Source organism: Chrysemys picta, chromosome 14 (genome assembly GCF_011386835.1).
Source record: "Chrysemys picta bellii isolate R12L10 chromosome 14, ASM1138683v2, whole genome shotgun sequence".
In the NCBI taxonomy this organism is placed as follows: Eukaryota; Metazoa; Chordata; order Testudines; family Emydidae; genus Chrysemys; species Chrysemys picta.
In genome coordinates this window covers 12,766,340-12,784,760 of record NC_088804.1, presented here as the reverse complement: position 1 = coordinate 12,784,760, position 18,421 = coordinate 12,766,340, and the positions used below count along the sequence as shown (strand labels likewise).

Genomic DNA, 18,421 nt, shown 5'->3' with positions numbered 1-18,421 from the left:
CCCCTGTGGGCGGTTGGGGAACCCCCAAGCTCGGGGTAGTGGAGGAACCCCTGCATTTCCCAGCCCTCACGGGAGCCCATGGATTCCGTGACCTCCATGACTAAATCGTAGCCTTAATCATTAACAATATTGTATTATGTATGTACGGTTATATAAGTGTGCTGGAAATATGTTCCTTAAATATGGTCAGACTAAGCTAGGGTGACCAGATATCCCGATTTTAGAGACACAGTCCCCATTTGGGGGGCTTTTTCTTATATAGAGGCACCTATTACCCCTCACCCCGTCCCAAGTTTTTACACTTGCTGTCTGGTCACCCTAGACTGAGCACTGCAAGTATAGCGTATAAACAGGTTTGTCCTAAACGAAGAAATGTGGATTCACCAGTCTACCAGGTCAAATTTTGTAAGCCAGAGACAATGAATATACATTGCACATGAGCATAGGAAAATTTTATCTGATGATACACTTCAAAAGAATACATTTGAAAGGTTTACTGGACTATTAGAAGCGAAGAGAACCCCTGAGTTATCCATCACTTAAGGGACAAGAGGCCAGCGCTCTTGGAATCTGTGTAAACGTAGATCCTTCAGCCCAGGTGGGGTAAAGATGCTGAGAACTGGTTGTAGACAAGAAGCTGCCTGAGACCAGGATTGTAAATTGCTACGTTTTAGATACTAGAAAGCATATTTTTACTTTGGTCTTGTTTGTAATCTTTTTCTCTTGGTTAGTATTACTTAATGTATGATGCTGTGAGCTAGTGAGGAAATCTCTCTCTCTGCCCTATCTTATTTGTAATTCAGAATAACCAACTTACTATCCATATCTTGTTTTCAGTTAGGTCAAGGATATTTCAAAGTTCTGGGGAGAAATGGCTTTGTGTACAGGTCATTGCGGGCTGGCATACCATATGAACTGCTGAACTGAAACAGACCAATTCTCCATCAAATCTAGTATTCTGTCTCTGACAGTGTCTTGTATTAGATGTGTTCTAGGAAGGCACCTTGTATGTTTTTTTGCATTTTTATAGAATAACCTGTCCATTAGGGCAGTATATTTCTTCCTAAGTTTATGTGGTTGGCTTATTTTATGATACAGTTTGTATCACTTCAATTTTGATCCTACATAATGTAACTGCGGATAGGATATTCCTCATGCTACAACTTATATAAAAGTCTCTGTGACAGGTTGGATCACAGAAACTCCCTTTGGGACGGCAATCTCTGAGCCGGTTTTCCCTGCCAGCTTGGAACTTCAGTCCCTTGCCTGGTTTGAGCCAGACACGCTTGCCTGCTGCAAACACAGATCCAAGTCTGAACCACGTCCCCCACAAGCTGCAGGCTTAACTGAAAATAGCTTAAGAAGTGCTCCTATCTCCAGCCCTCAGCTACCCAACTCTCAGTGGGGTCCAAACCCCAAATAAAATCTGTTTTATCCTGTATAAAGCTTATACAGGGTAAATGCAAATTGTTTGTCCTCTATAACACTGATAGAGAGATATGCACAGCTGTTTGCCCCCTCCACGTATTAATACATAGTCTGGGTTAATTAATAAGTAAAAAGTGATTTTATTAAATACAAAAAGTAGGATTTAAGTGGTTCCAAGTAATAACAGACAGAACAAAGTGAATTACCAAGCAAAATAAAATAAAACACATGAGTCTAAGCCTAATACAGTAAGAAAACAGATAAAAATCTCACCCTCAGAGACGTTTCAATAAGCTTCTATCACAGACTGGATGCCTTCCTAGTCTGGGCACAATCCCTTCCCCTGGTACAGTCCTTGTTCCAGCTCAGGTGGTAGCTAGGGGATTTCTCATGATTGCAACCCCCTTTGTTCTGTTCCACCCCCTTATATAGCTTTTGCACAAGGCAGGAATCCTTTGTCCCTCTCTGGGTTCCCACCCTCCTTCTAAATGGAAAAGCACCAGTTAAAGATGGATTCCAGTTCAGGTGACATGATCACGTCACTGTAAGACTTCATTACTCACTTGCCAGAATACAGATATACAGGAAGACTTATAAGTAAACCATCTACAGTCAATTGTCCTGGTTAATGGGAGCCATCAAGATTCCAAAGCACCATTAATGTCCCACACTTTGCATAATTACAATAGGACCTCATAGTTATTTCATATTTCTAGTTTCAGATACAAGAATGATACATTCATACAAATAGGATGACCACACTCAGTAGGTTATAAGCTTTGTAATGATACCTTACAAGAGACCTTTTGCATGAAGCATATTCCAGTTACATTATATTCACACATTAGCGTATTTTCATAAATTCATAGAGTGCAACATCATAGTCTCATCCTCTCAATCCTGCTAATCTTTTGGCCTCTCGTGTGGCAGTAGTTCCAGGGGTTAGCCACTGTGCAAATTATGTCCTCCCCTCAAGTCTTAATTTCTTGTTAATTTCATTGTGTATTCATTGCCTCTAAGCAGCACGGGTGATGATCCTGACAGATTTCACAGTAATTACTTAACACTTTTACAGCACCTTCACCGACACAGATCTCAAAATACTTAAATAAGTTTATCCTTGCAACACCTCTGTCTCTGGAGTATTATTCCCACTTTTATAGATTGGATCCTCATGTTAGGCCAATAACTTTACTCTAAGACTGCATGGGAAGTTTGTGGCAGAACTGAACACAGAACCTCCTTTACCCAAGTCCAAGTGTGTTTGGACTGGAAGACCATCCTCCCCATTTAAGGCTTTGTCTTCATCAATTCAAGGTTTGTTTTTTATTTACAGTGAAAAAACAAACAAGTGATAGAATTTTACAGTGAGCTAGGTGGAGACAAAGCACTGGAGGGGTTTACCTTGAGGTAGCTAAACAAGGTCAGCACTATACCTCCATCTCGGCTTGACCTCACCTAGTTTACATGGCAGTAAAATGCAAGTGCCTTGTCTCCTGTTTCCACAGAGGGATAGTAATACACAGTAATTATCAGCCGGTGCTAAAAAACACAACAACCCTTTTCCTGTCAGTGAGCCTTCACAAGTAGGGATGAAGATCCTGACAACTTATTTAGGAGGCATCCTGAAAGCATACAGAAAGATGTGAAGGTGGTGGCCTATCAGGTTGCATTCTTCCTTCTGAGAATATATTGAACCAGAGTTCCAGCAGTGTATTAAGGGTTATGTTGGCTTGAATTTCTGTCAGAGAATAAAAAAACAAAAACAAAAAACACTAAGATCCTGACCTGCGGTAATAAAATCTCATTATTTAACCTGGGTCTGTTGGTCCACCTCAATTCCATTCCACCTATCCAAAATTGTGTTCCTGTGTTTCATTACACAGCTGCTGCATTTCAGTGATGGATGAAGTGGTGCACTGCGTACAATACCTATTAGTAAGCACTTGAGTTTTGAAAGGCAAGCACTATAGATCTGCATAGTGGTAACATTAATGCTCTGCGGAGTTCAAAGAAAATGAAACAGAACTGAATGTGGTATTGTTTTTGGCATTTTGAAAGCATAGGATTTGTCCTACTGGATTTGATCACTGGTCCATCACTGGCCAGTGCTGCAGGCCAGGGGGAAAAGAAACCTTATAATTCATGCACACAACAGATCATCTCCGGCACTGACTGTATCTAACACGTGGCTTTGTCTTTTCCAGACAGCGCAGACAGTGCTACTCGTGGTTGCTGTATTCTTGATTTCCTGGCTGCCGCACCACATCATCACCATGTGGGCAGAGTTTGGTCAGTTTCCCCTGAACAACATCTCCTTCACTTTTCGCATCATCTCTCACTGCTTAGCCTACGGGAACTCTTGCATTAACCCCATCATCTATGCTTTCCTCTCGGAGAACTTCCGCAAAGCCTGCCGGCAAGTCTTCACCTGCAAGTTCCTCCTGCAGCCAGTTCCGGCTGAGAAGCTTGTGAGAATACGCATGGAGAACTTTTCTACCACCCACTCAACGACTAATGTGTGACCTGGGCATAAAAAATGAAAATACATTTCAGTAGACTCTACTGGAAAAACAGAAGATGGGGAGAGTAAGGGGGGCCCCACTTGTATAGATGAGATTATGGAGCAGAGTGCCTCAAGAGTGACTCATTCATCATGTCAATGGAATCATGTGCATTCCTTAATGCAGCTGTTAGCATACTTCACACAGGAACAGCTGGTCCAGTTGTAGCCTGCTAACCACTAGATTCTATACAGCAGCGGTGCTCAGACACACCACACAAGCTCCTAAATACTTCCAGATTCGCACAAAGAGGCTGAGGCCTAAGTTTAGATGGAAGGTGGAGTTTTATCTGATAAGAAAATAATCCAGTTCTGTGTCCTTCGAAGAGCAGTCAAACTGATGGGGCTGAATACAAACTGGGGTGTGGTTTATTTTGGAGCGATTGCTTGAAGTAGTTAGGAAAATGTCTTGTTGCAAAGTCTCTAATGTTACTGTTGTATCTTAAATCACATCTGGATGTCAGTGTTTCTAGTGTATGTGAACTGGATTTATTTTTAATTAATTTGCTGTGATTCGGTCTCCATTCTTCATGACAGGTTTTCCTAGCCCTCTTTTGACAGAGTAAAAGAGCTCAGTGCATTCATGTAATTGACTAAAGTCACAAATTACGTCTCAGAGGTCTGAGCATTTGTATTTGTCTGCTTCTTATCGCCCTGTATATTTCCTGGTTTGAATGTTAGTACCAGTTACATTCAGGAGAACGTTATCAATCATTGTCTCTAATGCTGGTCTGTTTAGAACCAGCGAGGGGGAGAGCGCAAGATTTAAAACTAAAACTCTTAAAAGAGTATATTGTTAAGTGTCAGTGTCTTTCTGTTCAAAGGTATTGTTTACACAAGGTTTTGTTTGTACACATACTGTGAGCATGCCTTGCCAAAGCATCAACTGTATCGTAGCAACCATCGTTTTGAGGCCTTTGAACTGAGCATTATTGCTGTATAAACCTGGTGTTTGTAAATATACCAAGTGCCATGCTAGTTCATTTTTTACACTGTGTGGCTGAAAATTTTATTTTTTTCATTGTTATGTAATTTGAAAACTATTGCATTAAATGTTGTGACCTGCAATTCAGATTGAGCTGTGTTGAAATGACCCAAGAGAAGGGTATTCTGCTCAAGGGACTTGCAATGTTTCATGAAAAGGATTTTATTTTAACAACTATCTTTATTAAGGTTTCATGTATGATTTTCAAAGGGTTAATAAATGGTTTATTAATTAACCTGTGCGCCAAACAGGTTGCTTATAACCACCTATAAAAGCTTCTACTGCTATAATCATAACATAGACTAATGTCTGTAATATGGTTATAATACCTGTCAATCATAGAGGAAATGTAATCATAGAATATCAGGGTTGGAAGGGACCTCACTTAACCCTTTACAGTTTATACCTTAATATGGGAGCAAAACATCCTTCATAAATTTACTGGGATCTTAAGACCACACCAAAAAACTAAGGCTCTCTTCACTTTCCCTCATCATAACCTGAGGGCAGAATTATCTTCTCTGACCCACAAAGTGGATACCTTATTACACTTCTTCGCTCATTTCCTTTGAAGAACTCTTGATATCAAGGAAATGTGTGTAATGAGGAAAAAAAGAGCATTATCTAGTAGTTCCAGCATGAGACTGGAAGTAAGAGTCAAAACTCATGTAAACTGAGAGTCAGGGTAGCTCAATTTTCCCCTGTAACAATGGGGATGCTATATACCTCCATAGTGCCTGGTGGGAGCTTAAACTGGTTAATTTCAAGAGCCTTAGCTAATATACAAGATGTTCTATACACAACCAAGATTTGCAACAGTGAAGAATGATGAATTTTGTCCTGAGAACTTAATTCCACAATGAGAAGTTTAGTCCATTGTGTGCAAGATCTACATAATGGGAAGAAGATTCAAACTCTGGTATCACAAATCCAAAACAAAAGCCTTTACTAAAAGTAAAAAGTCTACTTCATCTGCTCAGCTGGTAGACATAGCCATTAAACCTAAGAGGGACAATACATTCCATTAGACTGGTGCCAGCTGAATATACAGGCTAATGAAGTAAGCTGCTACAATATAGCCTTGTCCCTTGTCTTGTATTAGATCAAAGACATTTAGATACTACATGAATTTCAGAATATGGCTCCCTTTCTCAGTGAACCTCTGACAATAGACTGTAATAGAGAATCAGGCATTAATTAAGCGTTTTGCCTTCAGAGACATGTAATTGTCCAAGCAAATAAACATACAGCCTCCCTCTTTAGCATCAGACATTCTAATGCTGATGGTACATCGGTCCTGTAGAACAGGACTTGTAATCTTTTAATAGAGCACAAAGCACTGGAAACAGGAATCTGAAAAGGAGAAGTTTGAAACCAAATAATAGAATCTAAGGCCAGAAGGACCTCCAGATCATCTAATATGATCTCCCATGTATCAGAGACCACCAACACCTTCTAGCATCTGCACACCAAGCCAGCAACAAAAACTTAGACCAAGTTAATTACACCCCTAAGAAGACTAAACTATTATATACCACAGGCAGAGAATAGGACCGAGGAGCACCAATGCTGGAGGCATTGCAGTAACAAGGGATTAAATGAGATATACTCAGATGATCCTGACAAGCAACCCACACACCAACCTGTAGAAGAAGGTGAAAACGCCCCATAGGTCACTGCCAATCTCATCTGAAGGAAAATTACTTCCTGACTTCACATATGGCGATCAATTAGATCTTGAGAATGCAAGCAAGAACCAGTCAGCTAAGCACTTGAGAGTGTAAATGCTCACTACCACCTCAGCACACCAGCCCACCCCATCTAGAATCCCGCTGCCAGCTGTGGCCATCTGATGCGTCAGAGAATGGAGATAACTCCAGCACGTGCGTGACTGGCTGAAGCCCTGAAACATGAGTTTTTAGGATCAGACATAAACCAGAAGGAACCCTCAGGGCTGCCTCCCACCATCACACAATCCCACTCATAAATTTGTCCAGCTCTCTCAAAACTAGTTAAGTTGTTTGCCCCCACAACTCCTCTGAGGAGGCTACTCCAGAATCTCACTCTTCTGATGGTTAGAAACCTACTAATTTCCAGCCTGAATTTGTTCATGACCAGCTTATACCTATTTGTTCTTGTGCCAGTGTTGTCATTTAGCTTAAAAAGTTCTTCACTGTCTCTGAGGTTTATCCCCCAATGTATTTATAGAGACCAATTATATCCCCTCTCAGCCTTCTTTTTGCTAGACTAAACAAGCCATGCTCTTTCCAGTCTCCTCTTATAAGACAGGCCTTCCATTCCCCTGAACATAAGTAGCCCTTCTCTGCACTTGTTCCAGTTTGAATTCATATTTCTTGAACATGGGTGACCAGAACTGTACACAGTATTCCAAATGAGGTCTTACCAGTACCTTATACAACAGCATTAATACTTTCCTATCTTTACTAAAAATGCCTTGCACGATACATCCTAGGATCACATTTGCCTATTAAGTTGCATCCCATTTCTGTTACTCCAGTCTTCTAGGTCATCCAGTTCCTCCTGTACAATATTCTGATTCTCTTCTGTATTGACAATGCCTCAGCTCACTCCTACTTTTTGTACCAAGATCACTAATGAAAACATTAAATAAGACTGGCCCTAAGATTAATCCCTGAGGAACTCCGCTAGTAACATCCCTCCAGTCCAACAGTTCACCTTTCAGCACAACACACTCCCTTCTGCCAGTTAGCCAGTTTCTTACCCACCTTATAATTTTGTTCACTAATCTCTATCTTCTCTAATGTAACTAATTTCCCATGTGATACCACAACAAATGCTTTACTGAAGTCCAACTATATTAACTGCATTTTCCTTATCTAAAAAATCATTAAACTTGAATCGCGGTATCCTATTTTTCTTAGAGAACCACATTATTATTACAGACTGTGACATGAAACATAGAATTATAGGCTTTCTTTACGTAGGGCGACTGTAATGGGGGTCGCATTCATCTCTTGCAAACGCCCCATGTCCAAGTGCATGTGACTGCATTCACTCTCTAAGTTTGTGGTGGGTCTATGGTGACTCAGCCCTCTGGCCAAGTCACACACAGTCTGTATGTGAAATAAAAAACCCTTCTGGGGAAACAGTCCAACCGGGGGGACCTATCCCAGTACCCCTCAGTTGGCCTCTCTTTCCTGGTAGCCCTCCCTGGGCTCAGGCCCTTAATTAGTCCATCAGTCTTTAAAATGGCCTCGGCCCTGGTATTGAGCCGTACTATAGGGCAGTGACTCTCAACCTTTCCAGATTATTGTACCCCTTTCAGGAGTCTGATTTGTCTTGTGAATCCCCCCAAATTTCACCTCTGTTAAACTACTTGCTTACAAAATCAGACATAAAAATACAAAAAAATGTCACAATACTATTACTGAAAAACTGCTGTCATTTTTACCATATAATTATAAAATAAATCAAACTGTAAAATATTGTTCTTACATTTCAGTGTATAGTATGTAGAACAGTATAAACAAGTCATTGTATGAAATTTTAGTTTGTACTGACTTCGCTAATGTGTTTTATGTAGCCTGTTGTAAAGCTAGGCAAATATCTAGATGAGTTGATGTACCCCCTGGAAGATCTCTGCGTACCCCTGGCTGAGAACCACTGCTTTAAGGCTCTCCCTGGAGGCAATGTCCTCGCCCTCTCTGCCCTTTTGGGCCCCAGCTGTCCTGCTGGGGCTCTAAAAGAGTTCATTTCCCCTTATGGGATGCATCAAAGTCGAGGACACTTTCCTAGTGGATTCTGCGGGGGGGGGGGGGGGGAGAGAACCCAGGCCCATTCTCTACTCCGGATCCCAGTCCAGGGAACCTAAAGATAGCAGCTGTCCGCCATGCCCCTTTAACTAAGATGCGTTGCTGCTATGATTCCCTGGCCACTTCCCCATGGCCCAGCACTTTCTTCATCCTTACCTCAGGACCTTATCCTGGTTGAGTCTCAGCCACCAGCACGGAGCTCCTTCAGCCAGCCGAGCACACCATCTACACTCCTCCAACTCCAGCAAGGAGCTAATCTCACTCTGGCCCTGCAGCTCTTCTTACACTAGACTGCTGGGCCCTGATGGGCTGCTCCCTGCAGCCCCTTTCTGATTGGCTGTTTCCCCACACAACCACTCTAAGCAGCTTGGAGGACCCTCTCCATAGCCCTTCTCTAGGGTGAGGTATGGCAGGGTCGCGAGGCCTCAATCAGGGGGCATTAGGGCCTGCCACAGTGACCATACATCCTGTTTTTGCCAGGACAGTCCCATTTTTAAGCTCTGTCCCGGACATCATGACATTTTTGGTAAATATGGGCATTTGTCCTATTTCCTCTGCGCCCCTGTGGGGTAAGATCAATGTTTGGGCAAGAGCAAACAGGACAAATGCCCAGTTTTGCAAAAAAAAGAGTTGCAGCAGCCCCTCTGGCCAGTAGTGACACCAGCCCTCCCAGGTCAGCAGCCCCCGCAGGGCTGGCCTGAGCTACCTGATGTTGCCACTACCTTCAGAGCCAGGTGTCTGGCCAGCAGCCATCGCTTTCCAACAGCCCAGCTCTGAAGGCAGTGCCAACACCAGCAGCAGCACATAAGTAAAGGTGGCAATACACCATTGTCCCATTTTCAGTTTAGGGAAATATGGTCACCTTACCTTCGTGCAACAAGTAGCACTTAAATTCACCCCCTCATTCCTCTCCCACTGGAAGGTAACCTAAAAGTGATGTAGAACGCAAACTTGAAAGGTGTTTTCCTTTCTCATTTTATGTTGCTCCTTCCCCTTAGAAATAGCTGGTCTCAACTTCTCTGAAGGATCTCAAAACAAAACCACATTCAGATCTGAGTATTTCCATGAGGGTTGAGAAAGAAAATAGACCAAGGCTACACTACATCAACCTCTGTTTTACCTATTCTGTAGATAAACAGGACTTAATTTCCACAGTCAAGCCAAACACCTTCACCCATGAAATAACGCATTCAAAGAAAGTACATTAACACTCTAAAGAAGTCAATTGTTATTTCTGCAACTTTTAAATAAGTTGCCTCTAATAATCACTGCCAACTTGAGGATAATGGGGAATATTGTAATTATGCACGGATACCTTACCCTGTTCCATGTTCAAGACTATAATAAATCAAATATGTAATTCCTTCAACTCATGCCCAATTTAAATTGAAATGAAAATTACTAGATTTCAGGAACAGAACAAATGCAATGCAGCCCTTACTAAACAGAGGAAAAATTTAGCATTTATTTGTTAGTTGTGGGGTCTGTTACATTTGTTTAGATTTAGAAAAGCATGAAATAGCAGGTCATACTGATATGCATCAGTGCACTTGCCAGTAACTAACCAGGCAGAACTGGCAACTTTAACACTTTTGTTATGTTGTTTCTTTGCCCATATCCTCATTCTGACTCACGAAACGAAGTTTAGCTGATTTAGTCTTCAATAGAAGTCATTATCAGCACCCTAAATCCAATTTGAACATTAGCATTTCATTGTTTGTTAGCCTGAGTCAGGTCTGTTTTAGGCAAAGGCTCCTTAATGGCAGACTCCATCCCAGGGAGACTGGTCCTTCTCCGGGCTGCAGTCTCTATCTTCCGCACCAGATCGACATCCCAACGATGGGTTACAAAACTAACCACAGTCCCAGGCACCTTGCTGCCTACACGCCCAACCCGCCCTACCCGATGGAGATAGTCTTGCAACGTGGATGGGAAGTCATAGTTGATTACTAGCTCCACACGGCTGGTATCCAGTCCACGGGAGGCTAAATCAGTGCAGATGAGGACATCGCTTTGTCCCTTCTGGAAGGTGTTAAAAATGCCTGCTCTCATTGCTGCAGGCATCTGTCCCTGTAGCCTCAGGTGCTTGATTTTGTGATCATCTAGGATGTAGCCTAGCCAGTTGACGGTGCTGGCATTGTTGCAGAAGATGAGAAGGGCTCCGTTAGAGGGGCCCTGGTCTTTGATGAGCTGCAGTAGCTCAGATGCCTTGTCGCTGCCTTTGATGCGGATGAATTTCTGCTGGACATGGGGCAGGAGGTGGTGCAAGCTCTGGCTGGTGAGGGTGGTGAAGTGGCCCATGCTGGTGACCTTGCTCAGCAACTGACCTAGCCCTTCAGGGAAGGTGGCTCCGACGATCACTAGCTGGGTTTTGGTGTCCCACTGGTCGGCCACCTCCTTGGGGCTGTGGGCGATGGGGGCTTGCATGAGCACCTCCTCCACCAGATCCAGGAAAGTGGGGTCCAGCAAGGTGTCAGCCTCATCCAGCACCAGACAGTACAGCCGCTCCAGCCTCACCATCCGCTTCCGCAGCGCCTTGCACAGGGCCCCAGGCGTGGACACCAGCAAGTCGGCATCGGGATCCGAGCGGAGCTGGTTTTTTACGCTGGCCATGCCCCGGCCACCGCCAATCTCCCGCACCCGCAGTCCCACGGAACGGCCCAGGGAGGAGGCCACGGTGCGCACCTGCTCCGCCAGCTCCCGGGAGGGCAGCAGCACCAGGCTGCGAGGGGAGGGCGGCCAGGTCGGGCCCATGGAGGGCCGAGACAGGAGTTTCTGGAACAGCGGGAGGAGATAGGCCAGGGTCTTGCCGCTGCCTGTCTCGGCAGCGCAGAGCGCGTTGCCCCCGCGCAGCAGGGCGGGAATGGCGCGGCGCTGCACGGCCGTGGGCTGGGTGATGGAGAGGGACTGCAGGGCGGACACCAGCGCCGGTCCCAGCCCCAGCGCCTGGAAGGAGCCGTCCCTTCCCGTGGCTCTGGGAGGCCGCAGGGCCGGCGCCTGCTCTTGGGAGCGCTCCAGCTGGAAGTAGTCCCCGCAGGAGCGCCGGTGCTTCCAGCCCGCCGAAACCAGGAGCGGCCGCTCCCAGCGCCCCAGCGTCAGGCAGCGAGGCTGGCTCAGCTGCGGCCGCCGGCTCCGCAACACCAGCTTCCCCGCCCGGGTCGGAACCACCGGCACCTTCCCGCCCCGCCTGGGCGGCTCCCGAGCCAGCCGCAGCTGCATGGCCCGGGAGATCCGCACCACGTTCTCCGGGGGCGGCCCGCCGCCGCCCGCCGGGCCCTGCACCCAGCGCACCAGGAGTCGCCGCACTGCGGCAGTTCTAGTCCCGCCCAGGACCAGCTCCCCGGGAGTCACCATCAGCGCCCCGGCCTTGCTCAGCGCCATCCCGGGCGGCTACCTTGCGGGAGAAACACCCACGTGGGGGGAAAGAGAAGGGGCGCCCCCTGATGACGTGTGATACGAGTGCCGGGAGGGGAGGCGCATGCGCAGTGGGAGCCGGTGCAGGGTAGGTGTGTGGTTGCAGCAGTGCAGCGCGAGGGCGAGCGAGGTGCCGTTGGCCAGGATCTGTTGGGCAGGTGAGCGGGAGCTGGGGGTGGTGTCTCCATAGGTGCGCCCTGCCCGTGGCAGGCTGGTTCTCCACGATGGGGATGGGGATGCGCGCCCGCTCCCTCCGCTGCCCCATCCTCATAGCTGCCCCAATGCCCCGTTCCCCCGCCCCCAGGCTCCCCTTTCCTCCTCACCTACTCCAGGGCTCTCCCCTTCCCCTCACGGCCGGCCCAGGGGTCCCTTCTCCTCCCCGGGTCCCCTTCCCCTCACGGCCGGCCCAGGGGTCCCTTCTCCTCCCCGGGTCCCCAGCCCCCACAGCTGACCCCATGTCCCTCAGGCTCTCTCCCCCACCTTCTGCTCCAGGGCCTTCCCTATAGGCCCCCCTTCCCCATCCTCATAGCCCCTTCTGCCTCCTCCCCCCCCCCCCCCCCGTCCCTAGGCTCACCCACAGTGGACTCTGTGCCCTCACCGTGCTCCCTTCCCCCTTCTCCCCCCAAGCCCATCTTCTCCCTCCCAGGTCCAACCCCTTCCTGCGGCTGCCCCAGTACCCCTTCCCCTTGCCCCCTTTTTTGCTATGGCCACCTCACTGTCATACCCCCCTGGGCTTTTAACATCCTTAAATCCTCACAGCTGCTATAATGTCCCCTTCTCCTTTCCCTGGCCCCTGGGCTGTTACCCCCATCTCCATGGCTGCTTCAGTGGCTCTATTTCTCCCCATTCTTATACCTGCTCCAGTGTCTGCTTCTCTCCCTTCCTACCTCCTGGTCTCCTTAGTCAAGGAGCTGCCAGAATTGTCGGTACAAAAGATGCAGGTCCTTGAGCACCATCCTGGGACCAATCCCTTGGTAGGAATCCTTGTTATTGGGTGGGAGCCAGTACTGAGAAGATGGAGCTGCCCCCTAGGGCACCATGGGGATAGTTTGAAGAGATAGAGATTACAGTGGTGCCTAGCATGTGCCAGGCACTTTCCAGTCACTCCCTGCCTCATGCAGTAAGACAAAATTTTCTCTCTCCCTAATGGCTTCTTTCTCCACCCCCAGATCTTGCTGTATCAGCTTCTAACTAGGAGGTTTCGTAGTCACCTCTAACTAGTAGATATCTGCCCAATTTTTAAACCATAGGGTTGTTTTCTTCAGATGCATGCGCAGATAAGTGTTAATAATGCTAATGGGTGTTGGATGTATTGACAGAAGTCTATGCAGAACTCTTATTGACTTATCTGGTAGCAGAAGCAGGTCCCTTGTTTGTAATTAAAATTGGTCGGAAATAAGATCTGGTCAATAAGGGCCTCATACACTGCCCATTGAAGTCAATGGAAAGACTCATTGATTTTAATGGACTTTAAGTCAGGTCCTGAGAGAGTAGCAAAGTATGCTACAAAATATCTGAAGGCAAATCATTTTTAAAGGTGCTGAAGACAGTTGCAACAACTTCTCCCAGTTTTTATTCTAGGACACTGGCTCCTGGCATACTTGCAGCTTTAAAAGTTAGAACAGATGCAGATGTTATAATATACATTACAAGTTGTTTCTAATTAGCCAGGTCACCTAGATAGTTTAAACTATATATGAAAGGAGCACCTTATTCCAAATATGCTGTTTTTGTGATTAGTCCAAACTCTAGTTGCCAACTGTAGATCAATCTTAAGGATACGCTGACCCAGTAGGCAAAGAAGAAAAACTATCCCCCAGACCTCTTACCATGAATTATCATCTTGCGTTTGTAGCTTCTTTTGTGGTGAGGAACTGCTTGGGTGCTTTTCTTCTTTAGGTTATTCACTCAGGCTCTGCTAATGTGTCACCTTTTGTCTGTGACTGACTTAAAATTAACCAGTCAGTTGTGTGAAAAATTGACTTTATACCCACAAGACAGACAACTGAAACCTTAATAATGAGAGGCCAGTAGGAAAGATAAAGAGGGACTCTCACAACAGTGAGATCCAAAGATGAAACAAAATGGTAGGAAAATGTCAGGGAATGCTAGGATAGATCAGTCTGTTGTACCAGACCCTTCCTCCTCCCAAACCTCAGCCCCCTATACCCAACCCCCCCCCCCCCCCCCCGAGCCTCCCGAACACCCATCCCACCGAGTCTTACCCAGCATTAGGGATGCCTTGGCTGGTGGCTCATACCCTGCGCTGGGCTCAGCTGCTAGTCCCGGCTGGGCTGGGGGTGGGGAAGGAGCACAGTTCCCCTGCAGGGAGTGACCGGGTCAGACCCACCCCCAGAAACTTTCCCTGGCTGCAGGAAATGCTGCACCCCATCTCCTGCTTCCTGCCCCCATCACTAGTTAGCCCCGGGGGAGCCACTCCCCTGGCGGCCCAAGCCCCCCGCACCCAGACTCCCCTGCTGAGCCCTAACCACATTCATCTGGATCCCCTGCAGTGTCCCATTGCCCCTGCACCCAGAACCCCACCAACAAGCCCCTGTGCATCCAGATCCTCCCCCCACTGAGCCACTTGCACTCAGATTGCCCCACACAGAACCCTCTTACCGCACACCTGGAACCCCTCTCTCCCCCCACACTAAGCCCCTCCACACTTGGATCCTGCTGAGCTGCCTGCCCACACCTGGTATTCCTGGCACAGAAGGGCAAGGCCCCGGGATGTGCCTCACCACCAGGGATGGGGGGACCTGCAGGGTGATCTCCCTGTCAGTGGCCTGTGTTCCTCACTGCCATGCTGGAGCCTCCACATTTATTTATTTATTGACAAATAAAAATTGCAAATTTTTGCAGAATTTTAAAATAGTGTGCATGGAATTTTTAATTTTGTTGGTGCAGAATTCCCTCAGGAGTAGTATGTAGCTGACTCCCCCAGCTGCTGTAACGGCACCAGGACAGACAGTACACAAGCATGATAAGGCTTCAGAGCTTGAACTCTGCACCTTCTGTTGCACCCAGCATCATGTAGGAAGCCCTGTGCAATTGCTGAAGAATTGGTGTGATGTGATCTCCGTAGCTGATGTCTAATGGATGCTTTCTGCATCAGCTGAAAGTGACCCTGAAGTATAGCCCCAGCAGGAGAGTGTTGCAGTTTTCCAGTCTAGAAGTCTCAAAGGCGTGGACTGTTTATTCATATAAATTCCATACCACTTCTTTTAGTCAGATAAACTGAGTTCTACTGTGTACATCAAACACACAAAATAAACTGAAATAACATATAATTAAGGTTGCAAAGTGAAGCGCTCAGAAGTTAGGAAATGCTGGAATTAAAGTTGTCTGCATAACTTTAATTCACCCCTCTCTTGTGCATATGAGTTGTGATAGTCTTTAATTAGTCACATGGTATTTTTTCCCATATGATTCCTACCTCATTAAATGCACATAATGGATGGTACTCTTGGCAGCTATTCAGTATTTTGTTTTCTCATTGTTCACTGTCGCCCAGGCCTTATTTATTGCACATTACTGCAATCCTCCTCTGAAGACAGAATTAATAATTCCTGCATGGGTTTTTCTGTGGTACCTGATCACTATAATGTTTGTGAAGCACTCAGACACTAATGAATTTATTTTCACAGGAGATCTGTGAAATGAGAGGGCATTATATCCCAATTTCATGGATGTGGGGACTGAGATTATGGTCAAAAGCATCCATTAAGTTTGGGTACCCAATTGGAGACTAGGACTGAGTTTTACAGGGCCCATAACATTATGTAGGACTCTGTGTTCACAGATCCAATTGACTTCAGTTATAATTGTAAGTAATCATCACTTTTGCAGATCACATACCAAAGTCTCAAGTCAAGTATCCAGAAAATAAGCAACACATAATTAGTGACCACCTCTGAAAGGTTTGATTTTAAATGAGTTGCCTTGCATCACATAGGGACTCTGTGGCAGAGAGAATCCAGTTCACCAGGGCAGCATTCAACTGCCTTAACCATGAGATAATCCTTTCTCTTCCCGCAAGCCCCTGTTCAGTGACTATACAGCTTCCAGCTTCTGCAACAAACGAAGCAGGGTTCCTACAGACAAGTCTCCTTCATTACACACCCCTGATTCATCCCCAGAGCAAGTCTATCCTGTACACTGAATGAGGCAGGAGTGCTTTGGAAAAAATGGTATGTAATTAAAGTTTGTATCATAATGCATATGCTCAAAGGAGTCAAAGTAAGGTTTCCCAGGCAACCTTAATTCTGGCAATTCCTAAATCTTGAGACCTTGACTTCGCAACTGTAATGCTTTCATCTAATGTTTTTGGGTTTCTGTGTAATTTCTTAGGCTATAAAAAACTACACTGAAAAAAGCACAAATTCCATCCTGTGACATCTTATCGACCCCTACATGGGTCACCAGTAGAGTCAGAACCTTTAGATCTACCATACACACCTCTGCCCCTTGAGCTAATGGAGTAACTGATAGTTGATTGTAATCCTATATGTGTACTAGCAGTAGAGAGGAAGAAGACACTTTGTCAGAGGGTTTCACGAGTATTTGGTGACAGCAGAAGAATGGTTAGACTCAGGCAGAAATCTTTGGTCCTGTTGCAGGCTCTGGAAGGGTCTGTGCTGCAATGGGCGCAGACCCTTCTGCTCATGCCTCCCAAGCTTTACCCTCTTGCCTTGTTCCCTGTTCCTGTCCTATTCTCCTCACACAGCCACTTCCACTCTCCACTTCTCAGGCTTCTCATCCCAGTCTGTTTGCCCAGACATTCTAAAGCAGGGGCCGGCAACCTACGGCACGCGTGCCAAAGGTGGCACGCAAGCCGATTTTTGATGGCACACGGTGGCAGGCTGAGCCAGGGCTTCCACCGGGGTTTCCGCAGCAGGCTCCTGCCAGCCAGGGTCCCGCTGTCGGTCCTACTCAGCACCCACTGCTGGCCTGCGTGAAAGAACCCCAGACTGGCAGCGGGCTGAGACCCCGGCTGGCAGGAGCCAGCGGCCGAAACCCCAGAGCGGGGGCGGGCTGAGCTGCTCAGCCCGCTGCTGTTCTGGGGTTCCCACTGCTGGCCTGGGTGAAGGAACCCCAGGCTGGCTGGCAGGAGCCGGCGGCTGGAACCCCAGAGCGGCAGCAGGCTGAGATGCTCAGTCGCTGCTCTGGGGTTCCGGCTGCTGGCCCCTGGCCAGCTGGGGTCCCCGTTGCAGCCCCACTCACCTTGCTACCGGTTGGAGTTCCAGCACAGGCCCCCTGCCAGACAGGATCCAGGCCTCCGGCCCTGCTCAGCCCTACCAGCCGCCAACTCCACTCACCTCAGCTGCCGATCTGGGGTTCCAGCCGCTGACTTCCTGCCAGCCGGTTAACAACTGATCACTCAGAAGCCTGTGTGCAGCTTAAAGTATCCAAATACGTGCCAGACATTGGAAAACTCAGCAAGGAAAAACAAGGGCAAGGATCACACTAAACGGATAAGATCTGCATTTTAATTTAATTTTAAATAAAGCTTCTGAAACATTTTGAAAACCTTGTTTACTTTACATATAACAGTAGTTTGGTTATATAATATATAGACTTATAGAGAGACCTTCTAAAAAACATTAAAATGTATTACTGGCACGCAAAGCCTTAAATTAGAGTGTATAAATGAAGACTCGGCACACCACTTCTGAAAGGTTGCTGACCCCTGCTCTAAAGCCTTCCTCCACCTTGTCCCGTGTTGTCTTACCCAGCCAGTCTCAGTTCCTCCCTCCCCAGCTCCTTGTCCAGTCTGTTTCTTCCATCCTCCTCCTGGTGTCCAGTTGACCCCTCTCTGCCACCATGCCTCATCAACAATGACTGTGCTCCCAGACAAGAGATGCACACTGCGGCACGGAAGGGACTCCTCTCTGGGAGTGTGAGAGACACTTGCATGCACTAGAGTGAGCAAGGACAGCTGCTGGTGAGCCTGGTGTCCATGCCAGTGGGCAGGGCTGGGAGCGGTACAGCAGTGCTGGAGGAGCTGACCGGGCTGGGTGCTGGCTCCTGTGAGCAGCAGCCCGACATGCTGCTGTGGTTCCTGGTAGAGCCCTGCAGCTCCGTGGACATCCACTTTATATCCATGGATATCCTCATCTGCAGATATAATTCTGCACAGGACTCTAGTTATAAGTACACAGTAGTACTTATAAGGCTGGGAATGAAGGCTCACCTGTATTTCTGTTAGATGGTTGTCTTATAAAACAGTCTACT

The 18,421-nt window shown here is 46.9% G+C and overlaps 3 protein-coding genes across 11 annotated transcripts in view; 2 read left to right on the top strand and 1 right to left on the bottom strand.

Moving 5' to 3' along the window:
- Positions 1 to 3,988, top strand: part of LOC101934214 (galanin receptor type 1-like) — a 33,812-nt gene extending 29,824 nt beyond the window's left edge. Inside the window, exon 3 of the mRNA XM_005289750.4 lies at positions 3,636 to 3,988. Within this exon, the coding sequence (XP_005289807.2) occupies positions 3,636 to 3,953 (318 nt within the window). The 3' untranslated portion in view covers positions 3,954 to 3,988. The remainder of the gene's footprint in view (positions 1 to 3,635) is intronic.
- Positions 1,552 to 12,151, bottom strand: DDX28 (DEAD-box helicase 28). Its single transcript, XM_005289950.4, has one exon. It carries the CDS (start codon positions 12,149 to 12,151, stop codon positions 10,481 to 10,483), a length of 1,671 nt encoding a protein of 556 aa, XP_005290007.2. The 3' UTR covers positions 1,552 to 10,480.
- DUS2 (dihydrouridine synthase 2) overlaps positions 12,106 to 18,421 on the top strand; it is a 48,105-nt gene continuing 41,789 nt past the window's right edge. For 4 of the 9 annotated variants that reach the window (XM_024104093.3, XM_065567599.1, XM_005289746.5 and 1 more), the window contains exon 1: positions 12,205 to 12,342. Coding sequence is in view for 4 of the 9 variants with exons in the window: in XM_005289746.5 (XP_005289803.3) it covers positions 12,249 to 12,342 (94 nt within the window). In the remaining 5 variants the exon portion in view is untranslated. Of the gene's footprint in view, positions 12,343 to 16,226; positions 16,378 to 18,421 lie in introns of all 9 variants that reach the window. The other 5 variants (XM_042852296.2, XM_065567598.1, XM_065567602.1 and 2 more) reach the window with 4 other exon arrangements.